This window comes from Fundulus heteroclitus, unplaced genomic scaffold (genome assembly GCF_011125445.2).
Source record: "Fundulus heteroclitus isolate FHET01 unplaced genomic scaffold, MU-UCD_Fhet_4.1 scaffold_80, whole genome shotgun sequence".
Lineage (NCBI taxonomy): Eukaryota > Metazoa > Chordata > Actinopteri > Cyprinodontiformes > Fundulidae > Fundulus > Fundulus heteroclitus.
Window position 1 is genome coordinate 80,271 of NW_023397252.1, and position 22,087 is coordinate 102,357.

Here is a 22,087-nt window from a genome sequence, read left to right on the forward strand (position 1 = left end):
ACGTGTACAATTAATGTTGGTCTACAGGTGGAAATGTCGTAGTATTCAACATGTGTCAGGCTTACGTTTTATTTGCCTTATTCGTTTACATTGGCTTGCAACCAGGTCACATAACCATGAAGTTTTCCACAGTGAAAATAAGAACATGGCGGCTGCTGCTGCCTCTTGAAAAGTAAACATTTAAGGAAAACAGCTTTGTTTATAAGCATTTTTATTAAATTTCTAGCGAGACATTTAATGGTTAAGTCACTGATGTGCATGGACTCCTGCATACATAAAAAACATTATTTTTTATGTATAAAAACATTACAGTTCTTTGCAGTTTGCTGACATCTGCAGCAAAACCTATGCATAATATATTTATACCGCATTTTTCGGACCAGAAGGTGCACCGGATTATAAGGCGATCCGTGAATTAACATGTCTATGTGTGTCTTTGTCCACATTTAAGACGCACCGGATTACAGAGTGCGTTGTATGTGCATATTGTACTTCTAGTGTACAGTTATTGACTGATTAAAATGAAAAGCTAACTTAAGCATAGAACGCGCTTATGCTGCTTTGCTGCACCTACGCACTGCAACACATCCGGTGTATTTCCTTCTTACCACCGCTCTCTCCTAAGAGGGAGAGCTATGCGTCTCTGCTAGGAGGACAAAGTAGCTGGACTACACTTCCCTGTTTCTAACATAAGGCCAAAATAAAAGTAACTTTATTATTGAATTAACTTAATAAGTTTATTGTTGCTAGTGCATACTCCAGGCCGGGGCTGCCTTACATAAATGCAGTTCTTGTTTAGACAGTACAGTCAGGCAGTCTTTTAGACACCTCAGGGGGCTGATCAGGTAGTGACACCAAATATCCATTGAGGGGAGTGGCTTTGTTGCTTACCAAAGTCATACTAACACGTTTTAACAGATTTTTGAGCACATTCTACCACATAAAATCGGTCGGTAAGCACAACATTATTCATATTTAAGGCGCACCAGATTATAAGATGCACCATCAAACTTTGAGAAAACTTAAGGATTTTCAGTGCGCCTTATAGTCCAATAAAATACAGTAATCTTTGTTCAAGGGAGGATCGGAGATTACAAACTCTGGTTAGTTGCCCCATTCTGTTCATGTTGGCCCCAACTCTGGGTGGGTGGATCGTGTGGTTTGGGACCGGCTTGGGTTTGTGCTGCCATCTCTCCCAGACCTTCTCAGGTCTCCACTAAGTGTGGAGCCCATCCCCCTGTCCTGCTCCCCTCCGCTGGCTTGCGCCTTGGCCCGGTGGGGCATTGGTGGTCCTCGGTGTCCAGGGCTGTGTGTTTGGGCGGGTGCCGGCTCGCTCCTGGTGGCTGCTTTGCGGGGCCTTGTTCCCTGTGATTTGGTTAGAGGACGGGGCACCCCTTGGGCCTCGTGTCCCTGGGGCCCATGGCTGGATCCACTCTGGCATAGCTGGCCGCCAGCAGAGTACACAGGCTCAGCCTTGTGGCTTCCAGGGGCTTCCGCATTGTGGCTGTTGGGGCTTTTCCTTTGGGCCGTCTCTCCTCTTCCCTTGGGTGGGGGAGGCAGATCTCCCAAGTTGGCCCCTCTTGGGCACCTTTACTCTGAAGGTCCCTTTGGGCATCTGGGGTTTTGGTTCCCCTGGCACCTGCCTTAGTGTTCTGGGGGGCAGGTCTTTGGCTCTTCACAACCTCTATTGCGCATTTTTCTCATGGATAAACCTTACACACACAAACACCTACGGGTGCTTGGACCCATGTACTTACATGCTCACTTCTATACAGAAAAACCCTATTATTATCTTCAGCTATCACTTAATATGAGTCATATTAATTAATACTGTATATTTTTCAGTGATGGTATCAAAGCGTAACTTGGTTGTATCTGTAATACTTTATCGTTTTTTTGTGCAGTTCTTTTTACATCTCTCTTTGCAGGTGAAAAAGCAGACTTAGGACGTATTGTTCTCTCCCTTTTATATATTCCCTACAAACTCAAAACTCAAATAAAAACTCAAATAAAGCTTCTTGCATGTATAAATCAAGCAGAGCACTATGGCGAAAGCAGTAAGGCTTCGCTTGGGAAAGTAAAATCTGTTGGGCTCTTTTTGGCATTTAGGACAACAAGTGCTAATATAGTAAATATATAGATATAGATAGATATATAGATATAGAGATAGATATAGATATATAGATAGATAGATAGATATATGAGATAGAGAGAACCATATAATAAAGATAAAAGAGTAAGAAAATAAATGAAAGAAATAAAGAAAGAAAGAAAGAACATAAAGAGATGTATATAGATATATATAGATATAGATATATAGATATATATAGATATGATAAAGAAAAAAAATGGAAATATCTAGTATATATAGAGATAATATATATATAGATATAGAATATATATAGCTATAATATATATATATTATATTATATATATTATATATATATATCTATATATATAATATATATCTATATATATCTATAAATAAAAATAAAAGCAGGTCCACATCGCCTGTTAGGGTCCTCTTTCACTTACCTGCATCTTGGTCTTCTACTGCTAATTCGCTTGCAAGCCTGCATCACCCGCTACTTATTCATCCCCCCTTTCATAACAAAACCTTTTAAAGAAAACAGAAACATAACTGTGTCCAGGTGATTATCGAGTTTACCAGCAGTATTTGTTACAAGCTGGAGTAATTTAAAAAAATATATTATTCCCAAGTATTCAGACAGTTCAACTAAAGGCTTAAAGTGCCTTTAGTAAAAACAAAGGTGCTTTATTCCATTGTTGCCTAACAGAATGATTTAAATGAGAAGTGCTGGTATTTTAGTCTAGCACAGAGCAATAAAACAGAGTCATACCCCTTGAACCTCTACCCTTTTGCGAGAGAACACGCATCATTGAACATTTACTCAGGTTTTTGGATAGATGAACACTGTGTTAGGGCCTCCAGAAGTCTCTAAGTCAATCATCCACTTGTGTGTCATTCATTTACAGTATAGATGCAGCTAATGTTTGTTAGAAAACATTAGAGAACAACCAGCTTAACGAAGACCAACAAAGCAAACATGCAGGTCAGGAAGAAAGTCAGGGAGTGTTTTAATTTCTTTTATGTCTTTTCCTTATTTCCCTATTGTTGATATTTTTGCCAGTTTTGTTTATTTTGTTTTTTGTTGATTTAGGGTATCGATATTCAGTTTCGGTCAGGTCAGTTAAACACACTTCCTCAGCTCCCTACTTCAATCGCAGCTGCTCCTGATTGACACAAAATATCCCATGTCCTCTCCACATTTAACCTAGTATTTACGTGTTCTTCTCCTCGTTGTTCTCCACTGGATTTCTCATTGATATCCCAACTTTCTCTTCTTTCTCTTCCATGTGTTTGTCTTGTGACTGTGTCGCTTTCCTGGTGTTCCATTAAATTTTCTGTTCATTTAATAAATGACTATGTTTGTCCAACACTCTGGTCTGTGCCCAGGTCCGTCTCCACGACGTCACTTTACAACAATTTGCTTTGAACTCCACTAATGTGATTGTTATGAAGGGGTTGCAAAAAGAGGGCTTTTGTCGGAAGACAACCACAAGAAAGATCATTATGCAGTTTGCTAAACGTCATGTTTGGGACTCTGCAAACGTGGAATTATTTGCTACGGTCAAAGCAATTGCAAAATTCTTGCATGAAAGAAAACTAAATAAAATAATGCTAGAATGCCTCAGTCAAAGTCAAGACTTAAATCCAGTTCAGAATCTGTGGCAAAGCATTTAATTTGGACTTCAAAGATGCTTTCCATTCCATTTGACAAAGCTTAAGAAATTTTGCAAATAATCAGCAAGAAATTCAGTACTTAGAAGTGCAAAGCTGGAAAACACACATTCCAAAGACAGCAGAATGTGGTTCTACAAAGCATTGACTCAGAAAAGCTGACAATTTTACATCACATAAGATCACATCAAAATGCATTTATCTCTGGGGCTGTAACATTGAAGCTGTAACTTAACAGAATTACTTTCTATACAATAAACTAAATTGCTGGTAAATATAATTGAACTGTATAATCTTGCGGCGTCTGCTGTGAAGCGGCCGCTGTACTGGTCCGTTGTGGTGAAGAGAGATCTACGTTCCTACCCTCATCTATGGTCACGAGCTTTGGGTCGTGACCGAAAGATCGAGATTCCGGATACAAGCGGCTGAAATTAATTTTCTCCGTAGTGTGTCTGGGCTCTCCCTTAGAGATAGGGTGAGGAGCTCAGTCATCCGGGGAGGACTCAGAGTAGAGCCGCTGCTCCTCCACGTCCAGAGGAGCCAGTTGAGGTGGCTCGGGCATCTGGTCAGGATGCCTCCTGGACGCCTCCCTGGTGAGGTGTTCCGGGCATGTCCCACCGGGAGGAGGCCCAGGGGAAGACCCAGGACACGCTGGAGGGACTATGTCTCTCTGCTGGGAACGCCTTGGGATTCCTCCTGAGGAGCTGGTCCAAGTGGCTGGGGAGAGGGACGTCTGGGCCTCCCTACTGAAGCTGCAACCCCCACAACCCGACCCCGGATAAGCAGAAGAGGATGGATGGATGGATGGATGGATGGATGGATGGATTCACACGTTACACCAGGGTTCAGTGAGGGTGCCTAGGTGAAATTAGAAATAATGACTACCAATGTTAAATTAATGCAAAGTGAAAATCAATGTATTCAAGTATGTATAATGTTCTTATGGTATATTGGGTAAGTGTTTGTGAGAGGTTAGTGAAGCAGTCAGGAGCAGTGGTGACAACTAACAAGGGGAGAGGGCTTACGGAGAGTGTGTCGAGAATCCGCCAGGGAGGAGAGAGCAGATCTTCGTGGATTGAAACTTGCTGGAGGCTGACCTCCAGGTTGATGAGCCAGGGCAAGGCAGGGAGGAAGGTGAGCAGGGTTTGATCAGAGCCCTGGAGGTCGGAGAAGGAACAGCTGCCAGTTGAGGGTTCCTTGAGGAGGAAGAAACACGGAGAGTCTTGGGAGTCTGTTTCTAATGTTCTATTTGGTTTCTACATTTTATTCCTACTTGCTTTTATTCTGTTTTATTTTCCTGTATTTTAATCATGTAAAGCACTTTGCATTGTCTCTGTACTGAATTGTGCTACACAAATAAATTTGCCTTGCCTTTGCCTTGGGAGTCTTACGGTGGAGCAAACCTGGGCACAAGAAGCACACAGTAAGACGACAGAACGCTTACGTGTTAGGAGGTTGGCCAAATGAGTCATACATCAAGGGCACTAACAGTATGGCGAAGAAGTGCTGGCAGTCGTCTCCTTTTGTACTCCTCCAGAGGCGTCTGCAACGAGGAACACCTGCGTGTCTCCACCTGTTGGAGAGAGGGAGAGCCCAACCCAGGACTGCTCCATAGATCCTGACTATGATTATGTATCTAGTGCATTAAAAGTGGACCAGCATGGGACAGGCCACTAAACATCTAGTAGGTTCTACCAAGAATATTGACATGTCAGACTGAACTGATTATTTTATAGCTTCATATCAAAAGAAAATAGAAAACTGAAAATAAAACCAAAAAGCCAAATAAAATACAGCTCTTCCCACTTAAAATAAAATTTTAGTTAACAACATTTCTACCTGGATAGTTTTATGTTTATATATTATCTGTTATCCACAACAGATTTTTGCAGATTGCAATGGTTTTTCTGTGAAAAGATATCCCGGTTGGGACACATCGTTCACACTTGTCATTCAGGGTTCTGCTCGCCATCGCAATTACAGAATCCAAGGTCAATATAAAACTAATCTGTGTAAAATGCAGAAAGTAATGAATTCTGTCCTGTTTCAATTATTATAATATTCCATATTCTTATTTAGTCTCTAATGAGCACAGCAAGTCATTCACATACATCCCATTTTAGATTTCAGCTGATTCAGCCTCCGTAGGATAAAATAACATAAATATAAATAATTAGCAACAACTTTTCTTTTCTGCTCAACCAATAATGCACAACTTGAAAATTAATTAAAATCACTTTGTTAAAATGAATAACAAATCAGGCCTTTTAAAAATGTCACCTTTCAGTTGCTACTAATAATGTTGATTAAAGAATTTATAAATCAAGGCAATTTTATTTGTATAGCAGTTGTTTTGTTACTGCATATTGTTTATACAGTAACAAGACAATTCAAAGTGCTGTACATGGTTAAGTTGGACTACAAATATATTCAAATTAAGTTTCAGTCAATTACAGCATTTGAATATGTGTGTGTTGAACCAAGAAAATATCTTAAATTTGGCAGGACCTTGGTCATTGAGTACTGACTTTAGACCCCTCAGGTGTAATATATAGGATTTTTACCATCTTTATGTGAAATTGTGTATCCTCAAAAACTGTGGAAAATATGAATGGTTGCACAGTCAGATTTACCTGACTCCGCCAGATAGATTTGCTCCGCATATCCATCTGGAAACCTTCCGTTGAAGTAATTTTGGGAAGGGGCGAAAATACTGGTTAGCTGATTGGCCTATGTTGGTGATAGACGGGCCAAATAAACCAATCAGATTCGTTGTCGCTCGTAACAGAGCGACGACGAAAACACAACCACAAGCCAAGCTACTCTTGCTGCTGCAGGTAAAGGCTCGTTAGCTCAGCAAAGAAATACTCTGTAATTCCGATAAAACTTGGTCGATAGCCACGCTAACGCTAGTTTCATCGGCTGAAGCCGCCATGTTGTTTAGACTGAACTGACGCGCTTCCCGTTGCGTCACACCTCAACCCGCCTCAAAGCCAACGCTGATTGGACGTTCGTTTGGTGAACGGCTCCAAATTTTCTTTAACGGAGAGTATCCAGACTGATCTGCGAGTGAAACCTTGAAAGCTCGCGAGATCAGGATGGTCTCACGAGGCTACAGTCAGATGTGACCTAGATTACTTTCTATGGGAGGCTAAGAAGCCACACAATCTTGAGGTAGAAAGATTTCTCCTCACATGGAGGAAATTTTGGCAAAAGGTCTATACAGCCAAGATGTGGCTATAGAAAAGTTAATATCACAGATTCTGTCTGTCTTGAACTGCCCTCTGGTGTACTGCTAAAGAATATGATGGTTAAAGAGTCTTAGTCATTCAGGAAATGGCAAGTCTTTAAAGAAATCCAGAAGGTGTTGATAATAACTTCCTATAAGTTGAAGAATTATTTGCATATGCTTTTGGTTATCTGGTGATGAGTTCATTTATTTAGTTTTGATTATATATTTCCCCTTGTGTATTGTAGCTCCTATAATTTGAGCTGAATGCTAAAAAAACTCTCAGTGGGTCGTGGCAGATGGCCTCCAGCAAACCAGAACTGTTCACACTGGTCCTGATTTGCTGTTAAAGGGGGGTTTTCCTCTCTACTATTGCATGCTCAGTATGAGGGATTGCTGCAAAGTCAACAACAACACAGCTGGCCATGAATAATTTATATATTAGTGTACATATTAAACACATTTCTATTCCTATTATTTGTAATATCTCAGTTAAGGTAACTGTTACCTTTTAGCTGATACAGAAGTACAATAGACTCACAGAGCAGACTCCATTAACAGAGAAGAGTTGAGTAGGAGAAGGTCTAGTGGATTGATAGACCCAGACACAACCACGGTAACTTTAAATAGCCGTTGTTACATAGCAATTATTTAGTTATCTTTCTACTAGTGGTTAGAAACCTATTATTGACAATAAATGAACTGAATCACACTTATTAAAAATATGTTAGCTTAGCCTCAGAATAACACAACTTTACTGCCTCTTAGGTGGTTGAATCAAATGTTATCATGGCATCTGTTTGATTGGATACTGTGTCGAGTAATATGATTAGCACGGTGAGACAGCTGCCATACCCTACCATTTGCCACAAAAACTCAGAATAAAACAGCTGAAAGAGCAAACATTTACTGAATGAGATGTTATGGCATGCCTTTGTTTACAAAATAACAAAACAGGTTCCTGTAAAGAACCAGCGCATTCCTTTTGGTAAAAAAACAGATGTTTTAAGTTATGCGCACTTTCTGCAGCAGTGCGGTAGAGGGCAGTCTTGGGCAGATATAATCTGTTTTATTAAATGCTGTAGACCCACATCTTTGCTGCTTTGACCTTCCTTCAGTTGACTGAAAATTTTATTTCCCTGTCAGGATTACCACTGGAAGACCTATATATATATATATATATATATATATATATATATATATATATATATATAGGTCTATATATATATATATATATATATATATATATATATATATATATATATATATATATATATATATATATATATATATATATATATATATATATATATACGAGAAAACCCATAGTCAGGAAAGTACTTAATTTTTATTTGTCATATTATATACATCAGGGGTGTCAAACTCATTTCTTTATTGGGCCACTTTGGCATCGTGAAGTCATTAAAATGGCCACTTGCACCTGTATAGATGACAATTTTGATTTCATAATTTCATTTCAGTACACACAGAAATATAAAAAATGGACAGTAACATAAAAGTAGCACCCTTAGGAACAATTTATACAGTTTATCTGAAAAAAAAAAGTTGAAAATTGGGTGAGTTACACCTTAAACTCTCATCATGCTGCATCACTGTATTAAATGTGTTGTGGGAACCCTGACAACTAGTGGCAGGATGCTGTTGTTACACAGTAACAAAATATAATTTGCAACTGGAGGCACAGTTGTAGCCAATTTATACAATTTAAAAGGATATATGCCTTTTATTGCTCTTGAGGGCCGGATAAATTGCCTTGACAGGCAGGATTCGGCCCCTGGGCCTTGAATTTGACACATATGATATACACGATCCAAAAATTATTAATTACACAACAAAATTGTGTAACCTTCCTGTGCATAAATTATTTAACATGTTTTACTTCTCCTTTAAAAAGTGTCAAACAAAACCAACATCTGCTCGAGATTATTATTTAGGGGGAACAAGGGGAACAAAAGGGAACATAAGATTGCCGTCTGTCACAAGTAAATGGAGGCACACTGGCAACCATAATGCAGTATAACCAGTTTTCTTGCTTCTGATTGACCTTTTGGTTTTGTGAAATAAACCCAGCCAGTTTCTTCCACTTTCTTTCTTTCTTTTTTATCTATCTATCTATCTATCTATCTATCTATCTATCTATCTATCTATCTATCTATCTATCTATCTATCTATCTATCTATCTATCTATCTATCTATCTATCTATCTATCTATCTATCTATCTATCTATCGCTTGCCTGGCTTATATATTTTATTTATATTTATCTATATCCCGTAACCTATTAAACTAGGTCATTGAAACTAGTAGTATTCTAGCCATGCAGATTTTTGCTCTGTGAAAAGAAGAATGACACTGAGCCAAAAAGAAAAGCAGGAGATAAAAATAGCCCAAATAATGGGTGTGCTGTGTGGTTTGGCATCAAATTATGTTTGGCAAGATATAGAACAAAAGAAGCTAAAGCATTTTTTAACGTCATACACCGAATAACTTCTTGACAATCGTCAACAAGAGGTCTTTTTCCTCATAGTTACTTTGTAATTATTAAAAGGTTCAGAAGAAGAAAGAACAAATGTCCCAGTTCATCTTTTCCAACACTAAAAGCAACAGTGGAATAAAGTAATGTTTTCTAATAAAGCTGTAAAGATGCAATGGCTTGCAAAAGTATTCATACTCCCTTGACGTTTTCCATATATTGCCATATTACAACTGTTATGATGTGCCAACCAGGCGGAAACTCCAGGTGTTAAAAGTTGCCGCAGGAAGAGGGAAAGCGGGATAAAAGCTGTAACACAAAATTGGAATTAAACGAACATATTGAAAAGAAAAATACGTTTTTAATACAAAGACTTAGAATAGAAAACTTTGGACATGGCAATAAGTCAGGAAGCTTCTTAGCTTATCAGCTAAAAATAAATAAAGAAAAAACAACTATATTTGCTGTTACAGATTCAACTGGGAATACATTATATGATCCTGAAAGTATCAACAGCACCTTCCAAGATTTCTACAAATCATTATGCGCATTCCAGTTAAACACATCAGATTATGACATCGATCAATTTCTGGATAAAATAACACTTCCTAAATTATCAGACAAACGATGACCCTGGATTCACCACTGACAACGGTTGAACTTCAGGTAGCTCTCAAAAGCATGCTCAATAAAAAGGCTCCCGGCAGATTCCCAGCTAATATGAATTCTGTTACGATTATAGTCTCCTGCTTAAACCTGGCAAAAATCCTATGTTTCCTACCAGCTATCGTCCCATATACCTTCTTAATGTAAATATTAGAATAATCTGTAAAGCTTAAAATGATTAGATAAAGGCATTCCTCTGATAATACACCCTGATCAAACTGGTTTCATACAAGGAAGGCAGTCATTCACAAATACATGCATATTACTTAATTTAATTGATCATTCTTATCTTCAGATGCAGAAAAAGCTTTTGATAGAGTTAATTGGAAATGTTTGGGCTACTCTACATAAAATTGTTTTTTGAACTATTTTTATAAATTGGTTAATATATCCTATATATGGCTTATTGTTGCATCAGAACAAATAACATGTTTCAGCTTTTGTCTCCAGTGGGGCACTAGGCAAGGATGCCTGCTATCCCCTCACTGTTTGCTATTTTTATTGAACCACTAGCAGCAACAACATAGAGAAAATAGAGAATAAAATTAGTCTTTATGCAAATTATGTATTACTTTATCTCCAGCACTCAAACACCCCTCTCTCTCACGTAATTACATTACTAGAATCTTTCTCAAAAGACTCAGATTACTCAATAAATTGGTCACAAAATCTACAGTGCTGCCAATTAACTGCTCTTTACAGAACCCCCTAGATTTACCACTTCAGTCAGGCAGTTTTAAATATTTGGGTATTACTGTGTCGTCTAAATTGGCAGATTTAACAAAACTCACCCACATTTCTCTTTCAAAGAAGATAGAAGATGATGTTGGCAAATGGAAATCTCTACCAATTTCACTTATGGGAAGGATTGCTTCAATCAAAATTATGGTTTTACCTAGAATTAATTAGTTATTCTTAGTGATCCCCAATAAACCATCATTTGACTGGTTTAAATCTCTGGACTCCTCCATCTCTAAAGATAAAGGAGGACTAGATTCACTGAATCAATCTGATGATGATGATAAACCATTTTCTTTTTTTGTCTTTTTCTTTCTTTTGTGTGTACATAGTTCCTAAGCTTCTTTTTATCTTAATTTTGCTTAGTAGGTTTAGTTAAGTTTCACTAGCCCAGCAGAGAGGATTTGTTGATTGAAATATTGTGTTAATTCAGATAAACAGCATTATATAGTGATATTCTCTGGATGTTCATTTTATTTCTGTTCTGTTCAAATTCTTGAACTTGAATAGAAGTTGTCACTTCTATATTCTATTTGTGTGCAGAGTTTGCTGTTAGAAGAACACCATTGCTCGAATCATACCTTTCAGGTATTGTCCCAATATCAGCCCTTGCATTTATATTCACAGGACAATACTTAACAGAGAGTTATTTAATAAACATTAATAAATGTGGGCGTTCGTAGAGGTAGCTTGCGCTGCACACATTTGAGAATATCGCATGCAACATTTTTACTTTTGATAAAAAAGTTTTCTCAGATAGTGATATTCAACTGTACTACCAATAGCTGTAGTTTTTAATTGAAATGTTTGAATCAATCAAGTTATTTGGTGTAACCAACAGTCTCATAGTGGATTTAAATGTAAAGTTAATCTTACTGACTGAACAAAATTTTCTTGCACATCTGATTCCAGATGATGACTTGTCATCATGTTTGCATAAACCATAATTCTTAAATGAAAAGTCCAGCGTTATGGATTTTCAGAATTAACTTCCAGTCCAGAGGAGTTAGCTGCTCCAATATCTAACCTAAGATGCTCTGCATATTCGTCTAATAAGACATTTTAAGAGCTTATTTTGTGTTGGGTAGAACAGACTTGTTTCCAGATTTAACTCCTAGTTAATCTGAGGTGCCACCCTATTTGTGTCGAAAGGGGGGTGCTCATGAAGCTAACGTTGCTCATTTCCCTTTAAAGGAAGGTGAGGAGCATAAACTTCAAACACTAGTAATTACTTAAAAAGTCAAGCCTAGCGCAAAACGCTAGTAATTCTTAAAGAAGGGTTAAGAAGGCTACAGAGCTCCTAAAGGGTTAGCATCTTAACACTGAAAGAATAGTGTTGTCCTAAGCCGCATGTTGAACGGTCAACTTACGCACATGTTTGTACACACACACACAAATAAGTATTTGCAAAATATGTGTTTAAACATAAATGCATAGCTAGGCATGCACGGACTGGGTCGTATGTTATTTTGAAAAGTTTTGTCATAACCATAACTTGTTTGCTGTTTTGTCTTAGCAAGATGGAGAGGCAGAAGGTTGTTGTTGCCGATCTCATGAACTTATCTACAGATGAGTGGAATAATTTAAATACTTTCAACCTTGCTGCATGCGATGAAAAGATTAAGGAGCTAATTAAATTTCTTCTGGAATCAAACTAAAAGGACTGGTATCCAAGAGGTTGTGGGACAGATAACATTGTTATGTCAGCGTAAGTCACAACTAAAAATGAAAAATATTCTCAGTTGCAGGCCGACTATCAGAGGACCCTGCACAGAGTGAGTGCTGCCAAACCTGAGCTCTCAAAGGCCGTAGTAAGGATGGAAGAAGCTGAAGCTGAGACAGAGGACGTCAAAACTCCTCATGTCAGCGAGCCTGTGCCTCACCAGGGAAGTGAGTCCCGCCACCCTTCAAGTGAAATCCTCACGCGATCAACCCTACCAGGTTGACTCATTGCATGAGCTAGAATCACAGAACCGCTCTGCAGTCTCTAAAGCAGCACATGGAACAGAACCTGTAGCATTATGGTTAGCAAAAGATCAAGAGACAATATGGGTAGGTATTGAACAAAGGGCATACCCAAATTTGTCCCTAGATACACTACCCTTTACAAAATCACTGGATTAAAGAAACAATTAATATCTGGTCAAGAATAAAAAATAATTTCCCAGGCACTATATCAAAAGTGGTAAAAATAGCTAAGATTCCAGATTTTATCCCAGTTACTATGGATAAAGGGTTTGAGAAGTGGACAAAAGGAGGACTGATATTCATAGCACAGCTTTTTAAGGGGTCAACATTGAAATCCGTTGAACAAATTCAACGGGAATTTAATCCACAAAAAACTGATTTCTATCGATTTGCAGCTTAGACATTATCTTCAGAATCACAGCGATTGGTGGAAAATTTCAACACATATGACCAAAACTGAAGAAATTCTATTATCAATAGCAAAAAGTGAATCAAAAAAAGGCTTGATCTCAAAATTATACAAAAGCCTGGAACATGAAACAAATGTAAATAATAAGGAAATTAAGGAGAAGTGGGAATTTGAGGCCAATATAATAGTAGCAGATGAGGATTGGGAAGAAACCTTTACTTCTGGACACAAACTAACTAATAGCCCGATGTGGAGGGAATTTGACTGGAAAGTTAAGATGCGTTACTTTAACCCTCCAGTTATTACATGTAAATATGGTAAAACATCTCGGCTTTGTTGGAGAAATTGTGGAGGGGTGGGGGATTTTACCCACCTATTTTGGGATTGCCCAAAGGTGGCCGAGTTTTGGAAAAATGTGCAAACAGAGATAAATGGTATTTTGGGCATCCATTTAGATCTGGATATATCTGTATATATTTTAGGAATAATCCCACGGGACATGATTGACAAAGACAATAAATATTTGATCAGAATTATGCTTTTGACTGCAAAGAAATGTATAACACATGCCTGGTTAAAACCACACCCTCCCAGCATTACACAGTGGAGAGATATAATCAGAAAAGTCTATATTATGGAAAGGGTAACATCAAGACTACAGTTCAAGATGGAAACCTTTGAAACAAAGTGGAGACCTATAACTAAATTCATATTGTAACCTTGACACCTCTATTCATTAATTTATTTATTTATTTTGTATTTGCTTTTGTTCCTTTTGAACTCATCCTGTATTAGTATTATGGTGTACTTTTTCTACTTGAATATGTATGTTCATGGTGTTGTCCCCCTCACTACAAGTACTGTGATTTATATGTCCATGGATGGGTCAGTGAATATAGGTTTGTATTGATGGGACCAATGTTTGTTTGAAAGGAAATGTATCTATGTTTGGCTGTATCCCTCATCGATAACGCCTGGATAACCTGTGGCAGAGTTGGGACTTAACAGACGGGGTTCTTGATGTAGGTGAAATTTCTAGAATGATCTGCGTAAAGATGTTAAGATGCAAAATGTGATATGTGACAAAAGTGGACATATGTATATGTTGATATAAAACAGTGATTGAAAACAAAAAGTAAAAAAAAATAAAATAAATTAATAACTTAAAACAGTGTAATAGCACAACAACACCATGCAGTGTGGTTGTTACTTCACTTCCAAGCCCCATATAGTATTTAAGAATTTGTGACTAATAGGATTAAAGGCTAAAACTGCTTTGTACTAAACATTCCAAACAGAGAATAATAAGTTTTATGTTCAACATAAAGGTAATATTTTATTATTAATACTGTTAAAAAGAAGGAAGATAAAAAAGGTAAATCTGTTTTCCTTCATTCACCCATTGGCTGTTAGTCAAATGTGAACACGCCTCCAATTGCAATGAATGTAGTAGAAAAACAGGAAACATCTTAGAGCATATCAACTAAAGCTTGCTTCACCTTAGCTCTTCAGCATGAAACCAGCTGCACAGAAATGATGAAGGAGATAGCTTTGTTACTCATTTTATGGAATGCTGCATCTGCAGGTGAGAACATTAATTTCCATAACTACCTAAATGGCAAACAGACCTGCCTATTTTAAAAGATAATAGTAGTTGTGAAGGTTGAGGAAAGCTGTATTCATGGTTAATATAAAGTGAAACCGAAAGTAAATGTTTTTAATAAGGGCATTTTAAACAAATGTGTTGTTTTGCAAATGAAGCTCCTGTTTAAGCAAATTTAATATGTTTGTATTGTGGTCTGTAAAACTTGTCACGATTGTATTCCAAACCACAATCCTTAATAAAATAATTTTAATTTTTCCAACAGAAAAATACTACATGGAGTTTGATAATTTGCTGTATCCTGGAGTTCCAGATTTACCAGAATATGTGGTGTCAGCAACACTTGACGGTGCTTTAGCATTTTACTACGATGGAATTGAATTAAAAATCAGACATGATTGGGTTGAGGAGTTAATAGAGGAGAACACACAGCAGTGGCAAATCATTTTCCAAGAGTGTTGGGCATACAAATGGACACTAATAAATGACACTAAGGATTTTAATCAACACTCAAGCAAACCAGGAGGTATATATGTAATATAACATGAAAGCATTTTTGTTGTTTTATGTAATTGAATAATCTCTTGATTAAATCGCACAATTGTAATGACAAATTTATCTTTTTTCTGTCTTGTTTTGATGATAGATATTTCTTTGCCTGAGAAATTACACATGTCAAAAATGAATATACAAATAAATACATCTGATCTAATTATCGGATAACATTCATGATATTGTGATGATACAGTGCATTAAAAAACATACAATGTTGAATATGCTATGTTTTTCTCAGGCAATGTGATCATTCAGAATACTCTGGGCTGTGACTGGGATGATGAAACTGATAATGTTACTGGTCATATAGAGTATGGTGCTAATGGAGAAGACTTCATTACATTTGAAATGAAGAAATGGACGTGGATTGCGATAAATCCGAAGGCTGAAGCCATTACGAAGGAGTGGAATGCAAACAACGACCGTAAGAAGTTTTGGAGGGACTTCCTTCTCACAGATTGTCCAACCATTTTAAAATTGTTTGTGAGATATGGAAAAACGTACCTGAGCAGAAAAGGTAAACAAATTGGTCTTTTAAGGATACGGGTTTTTTTTACAGTTAAAATAATTTGTTGTTGGTGGTATTAACTCAGACAATTTATTACACCGTCCCCTCAACATCCTACAAAAATAGCAGAACAGGGTGGAGTGGCTCTGTGACCCGGAGGCAGGCCACAGTGTGACATGTCTCCTTTAGATTTAAAGGGACAGCTGCAAAACAATTCACTCTCAAAGGGGCTGTGGGGCAACAATAATGAAGAATTCAGATCAAAGCATTGCAGTTCCGATTTACTTAGACCACAACAGAATGATTTAAATGTGAAAAAGGAAGGATTGAAAAGCGTGATATGCCTTATTTAAGTGAATATGGGCCTGCTTCTGGCCTCTTTTTTATCCATTTTATTTATTCTAGCATTAGTCAAATCCAGAGTCCCCATATCCCTCATATGTGTACACGTACCTTGCAAATAAAGCTGATTCTGATTCTTTGTTAGACATTTCTTCAGAGTGGGACCCGAACTAATAATAATGACCTGAACTAATAATGACACTACCCTCTCTAGTTCTTCCCTCAGTGTTTCTGCTCCAGAAGACACCCTCCTCCCCAGTCACTTGTCTTTCAACTGATTTCTTCCCTGAAAAAGCCAGCAGTTTCTGGAGGAAAGATGGAGAGGAGATTCATGAAGGGGTAGAACATGGAGACATTCTTCCCAATGATGATGGATCCTTCCAGATGAGTGTCGACCTGGAAGTGCTCTCAATCCCACCAGAAGTCTGGGGGAGATACGAGTGTGTGTTTGAGCTCTCTGGTGTGCAGAATTATGTTGTAACCAAACTGGACCAAGACACAATCAGAAGCAACAATGCAAAAAGTAAGTTTACGGATGATGAAGGTATTAAAGACATTTATTTCATTTTCACTTTTTATTTTCCCATTGTAAATAGAAGCACTGAAAGTGGTATAAGATTTTATTTTCATTAGTGGAAACAATAGACACTACAGAAATAAACAAGATGTATAATAAGATATAATTTTTTTCATTTTTTTTATAGCATTCGATACATGAGAACATTAAGTCTTCCTCTTAGTTACAACGGAGAACTGTCTGTGATCAGTCTTGTTTTCAATTTCCTCTCTGGGTTTAAATATTGGGTTGGATAGATGCTCAGTCTCACTCACAGTTTTATGAGTGAGGTTGAAAAGTTTAAGATGTTAATTGAAGTGAACCTATCCCAAAACTAAGCCATCAGTCTAATGTATCCTGAACAGGTCCATTAACCACAACCAGCATTGCCGTCATTGCTACGATGGGATGTGTTATCGTCATCATCGTTGTTGCCTTGGCATCCATCTCTTTCAAAAAGATACATTGTAAGATACCTAAACATTTACATTGTTTCCATGTATAATAGCATAAAGCATTAGAAAGGTACACTGTTTGCTATAACATTCAAAGGTATAATGTTATAAAAAAAATTAATAGAGTTATTTAATTGAAGGCGATAAGTCATCAACTGGCATGCTTACCAGCAGATATTGTTTTTATGTTTAACATTCACCCAATTATCCTTTTTCTATTATTCAGTGGCACACCGCACAGAGAGATCTTCTACACCATGTAAGTAGTACTTTTTGCCCCTTTCTATCCTTGTCAAAACAGCATTGAGCTTGTTTCAGCATCAAAAGATTAACTGCAGGTTTTGTACCCTACAGCCTCAGACATTGCCTTGGACACCACCCCAGACACCGGCTGGGACACTGCCTCGAACACTGGCTCTCTCTAAGAAACTGATCCAGACAGGAAGTGCTTCAGCAGGAGGAAGCATTATGGGCTGATGTTGTCCCGCTCAGGTGTCCTGTTGAAACCAGCCCTAGCGGCATGGGTTGGGGGGCTACTGTTGTTTTTTACCCTGGAGTGGCAAATTTTCCATTATTCCTATCTTTGACATGTCAATCATACAATTCAACTGATCAATTCAACAACTAAAGTCAATATACTAGCCAATTACAGCTGGAGAAGGGCGGGTCACTGAGTCATACATTCGTAGCTTGCATAGACACAAGGGTTTGGCTGTTATCACCATTGCTGGTGCTGTATAGAAATAAATACAAGAACTGACAACCGAGCAAATGAGAGCGAGCAGGAAGCAGCGGCATTGATTTCTGTTGGGAAAGTCAGCACTGAAGTCAACATTGGAATAAACATCCATGCTTGGAGGCTTAGCTATGGCAGCTAGGGAGCACAAGGAGCAGAACTGAGCAAACTCAGCCAAATCGAAGAAACTTTGGTTTCTTGCAGACATAAAGGAACACTGCTTTGTTCTGATCCTTGTGCTGCCAAGCTGCTGTAGTTAACTCTGCTAGAATGCATTTTTCTTCAGTGTTCAGCCTGACATTAGTGCTTGTTTGTCACAGTGCTTGTTTGCCACAGTGCTTATGCTTGACTTTTGAGTTAATTGAATGGACACAGCACTACATTCAGTGTTACTTCACACACAATTTGCAATCAGGCAACAAAATAACACACGCAAGATCACTTTAGCAATCATGTTATGGCACCCGGAAAAAAATTATAAATTAATGGTCTCCCAACATGAGTTGTATGTCTAACTTAGCATAGAATTCATGTCTCTAAAGGTGTATAGTTCAATCTGAAAATATCTCGTTCACACACAACCGTGAACATTTTTTAAGTTGATCAGTAGAACTTATGCCCATTTAGGGCATTTATTGACCAACACAATTTCATAGTGATTCTTGATTGATCACAGACTATTTATTGATGATGTCATGTTTGACAAATTCTATTCATTTCAAAAATAAATTAACTAGTGAAATGAGTTCAAGGAGATAATATTTTATTAAAAAAAATAAGTTTTTATGTTTTTGCCACATAAAGACAACCATTTTTGATGTATTTTGTTGTCAATTACTTCTAAAAGCCCATCAAATGTTGTTGAAAGCTTCTCAAATATTTACAACCTATTTTTTATGTGTTCAAAAGAAGCCCAGTTGGGTGGTATTAACCCACCTAATTTGACAACATTGACTACACTATTGCTTTTTGGTTTGTTTTAGATTAGGAGATTTTATAAAAATATTTTTACCCTTAACACTGCAGGAGTGGGAGCTCTGCAGCCTGAAGCATATAAAATGTTTTTGAAAAAGTATGCCCCCCTGAAAAACATTTAATGCCCCCCTCTATAATTTGCTTCTGCAGCCAGGTCTGGTTAAAACATCTCTTAAGTGTTTAGAATAGTTCTTTTTACTCTTTCCATATACTTGTTTTACTTTTTTTTACAGTTAGAATGCACAATAATGTATAAAACTATGTCTGTGTCTATCATCTGTTTCTAAATTAATCCATAAAAGATTATTGTTATGGAAGTTACAACATCAGTTCAGGAATGTCTTTTTCTCTCCAACTGATAACTAATAACCCCGAGACAGTCTGTGATCAGTGGAAAGTCCCACAGGAACAAAGCACAGGGCGGGAAACATTATGAAGTATATAAAGTTGTTATCTAATGAAGGAGGAAATAAACAGTTCATTTTTACTGGAGTGGTAGTTCTGGTTTATCCGGTTTCTATTTTAACAATTTTTTTTTTGACCAAGGATGAGTCAATAGTTGGACACAGGAGAAGTTTTAAAAACAACAATCATGCCTAAGTTTGGAAAGAAAAACATCCTTAGGCTTTAAAGAAAAAAGAAATGCATGTACTGAGTGGTGGACTTGGCACATGATCCTGTGAGTTAAAAAGAAGTAAGATTAATAACAAAATGCTTTGTTCTGTATTAAAACTGGAGGTGCAAGTAATGGTCACTTTGTTTTTTACTTTATTTTCCTGTGAAGTCTTGCTTAAACCTATAAGAAGTAATGCAAAAACTACCTCCCCATGTCAGCAGTTAGATGCCCCTGCGTCCTACCCGCCCTCACCCTAGGAGCAGTTACACATTGAATAACTTCTTTTGTCGGAAAAGACTCTTGAAACAGAAACTATACATAAACACTTTTAATCTAAAAACAAGCCAGAGCATTGTTACAAATCAGTACTGAGGCTCTGTTAACTGGAAAAAGGAATGAAGAAGAGCAAGCCCAGAATGTTTGTTACATGAGTCTTCATAGATGTCATTCTCCTCCTCCATGCTCCTCCCATTGACATACACAGAAACATGTCTCAATCAGGTGTTAGCTGCCAGACTGTTGAATAGCATGTAGATGTAAATGAGGTCATGTATCTGTGACACGCATAGACAAGGAGAAAGGGATAGATAAGTGGAAAGGTCAGTTATCCTGGTGGGAGCATGCTCACTTAGCTTTGGGACACCAAATTGTTACACATTCTTTCAGATAACACCCAAGTGGTGATACATTTTCCACTGATCAGATGTGAGGAAATGCACATCCCTTTGCATAGGTGTGTACCTAGACTATAAAATGTTAATGTAACAATCATTTTGATACCCATAAAGAGTCTCAGTGTTCATAATTCTGTATCAATTTTTCTGGCTTGTTTTGGTTAAAAGTGTTATAGATCCTGTTTCAAGAGTCGTTCCTTCAAATAACCTTTTTATTCACTGGAGCTCACTTCGCTTCTGGGCAACACAACTGGGGTCCACCTAGGTGATAAACTGTAGACACGGTGCCAAAGCTTTAACATCCTAATAACTATTCAGCACAAAACTTGCAGCTAGATAAACGCTGCTTTAATTTTTTGCTATTTATGGACAGATTTTACCAGATAATCCTGTTGGCCAGTGGTTGCTCTTTTTTTTCATGTAACTGCCAAAAGATGCACTTGTTATCTAAATGCATGTTGTTCTTAAATAAATCTTAACTGAACTGGTGTGCATGTGTTATTTTGTGTCCAACATTTTTAAAATTACCTCATATTTAGAAATATATCCAAAACAATATTACAAAATATGATTAACATACATTTCTAGTCAATATTTTCTGGGGTTTTGTGCAGTTGTGAGCTCAGATTTCACAAACTGTAAATGTTATGTTCTCACCATATTAAAGATACAATGACCCTCATTTGCCAAAACCAGTATTTCTAATGGGGAATCCCTGAATCCTGACAAATCGTTTTTGATTAATGTAGAAGCTGGAAACAATCATAAATAACACAAATCCGTTTTACCAAGAAAGTTTAATGAAAACTCTAAGTTTGTTAACTGTGAAATCAGGGAATCTCAGAGTTTTCCGTTTCAGGAAGAGAGGTCACTCAACCTCTGTGTCTGTAACCTTAGTAACTTTCTCGCTAGAAATAACCCGGTCAGGACCAGGTTTTTTCAATGAACTCGGAGTGTCCACTTTCTCAACCATGCTTAAAGCCAGTCATGACATTTCATTTCTCTGAAAGCGTCTTACATTCACCAAAGAAAAAGAAATAGACAGCTTATCTTACAATTACGAGCTGATGACTTTATAGTTATGAGATAGGTGTTTCATTTTTTTTGAAAGTGAATGCAATGCTCTTTTGTACATTTCCTGATTCAATCAGGAGAGTTCTGTGAAAACAGTAAAAAATTCAGTCAGTAGGTTCATTAGACAAATTAGGTCTCAAAAACACAAACTTAGCATGTCCTTTTGACGAGGATCCAATCAATGATCAGGGGTTAAGGGTCTTGCTCAGGGACCCAGAGTGCAGGCGCTGTGGATAGAACCGGGTACTTGCATCCTTCTCTGAGTGCAAGCACGCTGCTCTAACCACTAGGCCACCACTCCCTGTAACCCCAGAATGCTCCCTGGGCGCCGCACAGTGGCAGTTCACTGCTCCCCAAGGGTGATGGGTTAAAAGCAGAGACCAAATTTTGTTGTAAAGTATGTTGTAATGATAATAAAGACAATATTAATATTATTACATGCACCAGGTTGTCCAAAGCTTTATGCAGATGAAATTCAGGCTTTTTCCAAGTCAAGACAAGTCATAGCAATCACGACCCAGTTTCTATCATCTGTTTCCTCTTCTCTTTGCCTGCCCAGGTATTAGTAGGAATTATGTTTTAGTGGTTTTTGACCCTTGCCTGACTTCTGCCTCCTCTCTGCCTCCTGGTTTAATTTAATTTCAGTGAATCTGTAACCATGTGACTTACATCCTGCCTTGGGTAAGGAGGATTATGCCAAATTAATGACACCTGTGGGTGCACGCTC

The 22,087-nt window shown here is 37.6% G+C and overlaps 1 protein-coding gene across 1 annotated transcript; it reads left to right on the forward strand.

The window, feature by feature from the left end:
* Positions 1–12,706: 12,706 nt before the first annotated feature.
* LOC118562033 (major histocompatibility complex class I-related gene protein-like) lies at positions 12,707–18,425 on the forward strand. Its single transcript, XM_036134331.1, has 7 exons — positions 12,707–12,779; positions 15,135–15,218; positions 15,663–15,941; positions 16,489–16,797; positions 17,196–17,297; positions 17,512–17,544; positions 17,640–18,425. Exons 1-7 carry the CDS (start codon positions 12,707–12,709, stop codon positions 17,708–17,710), a joined length of 951 nt encoding a protein of 316 aa, XP_035990224.1. The 3' UTR covers positions 17,711–18,425.
* The last annotated feature ends 3,662 nt before the right edge of the window (positions 18,426–22,087 follow it).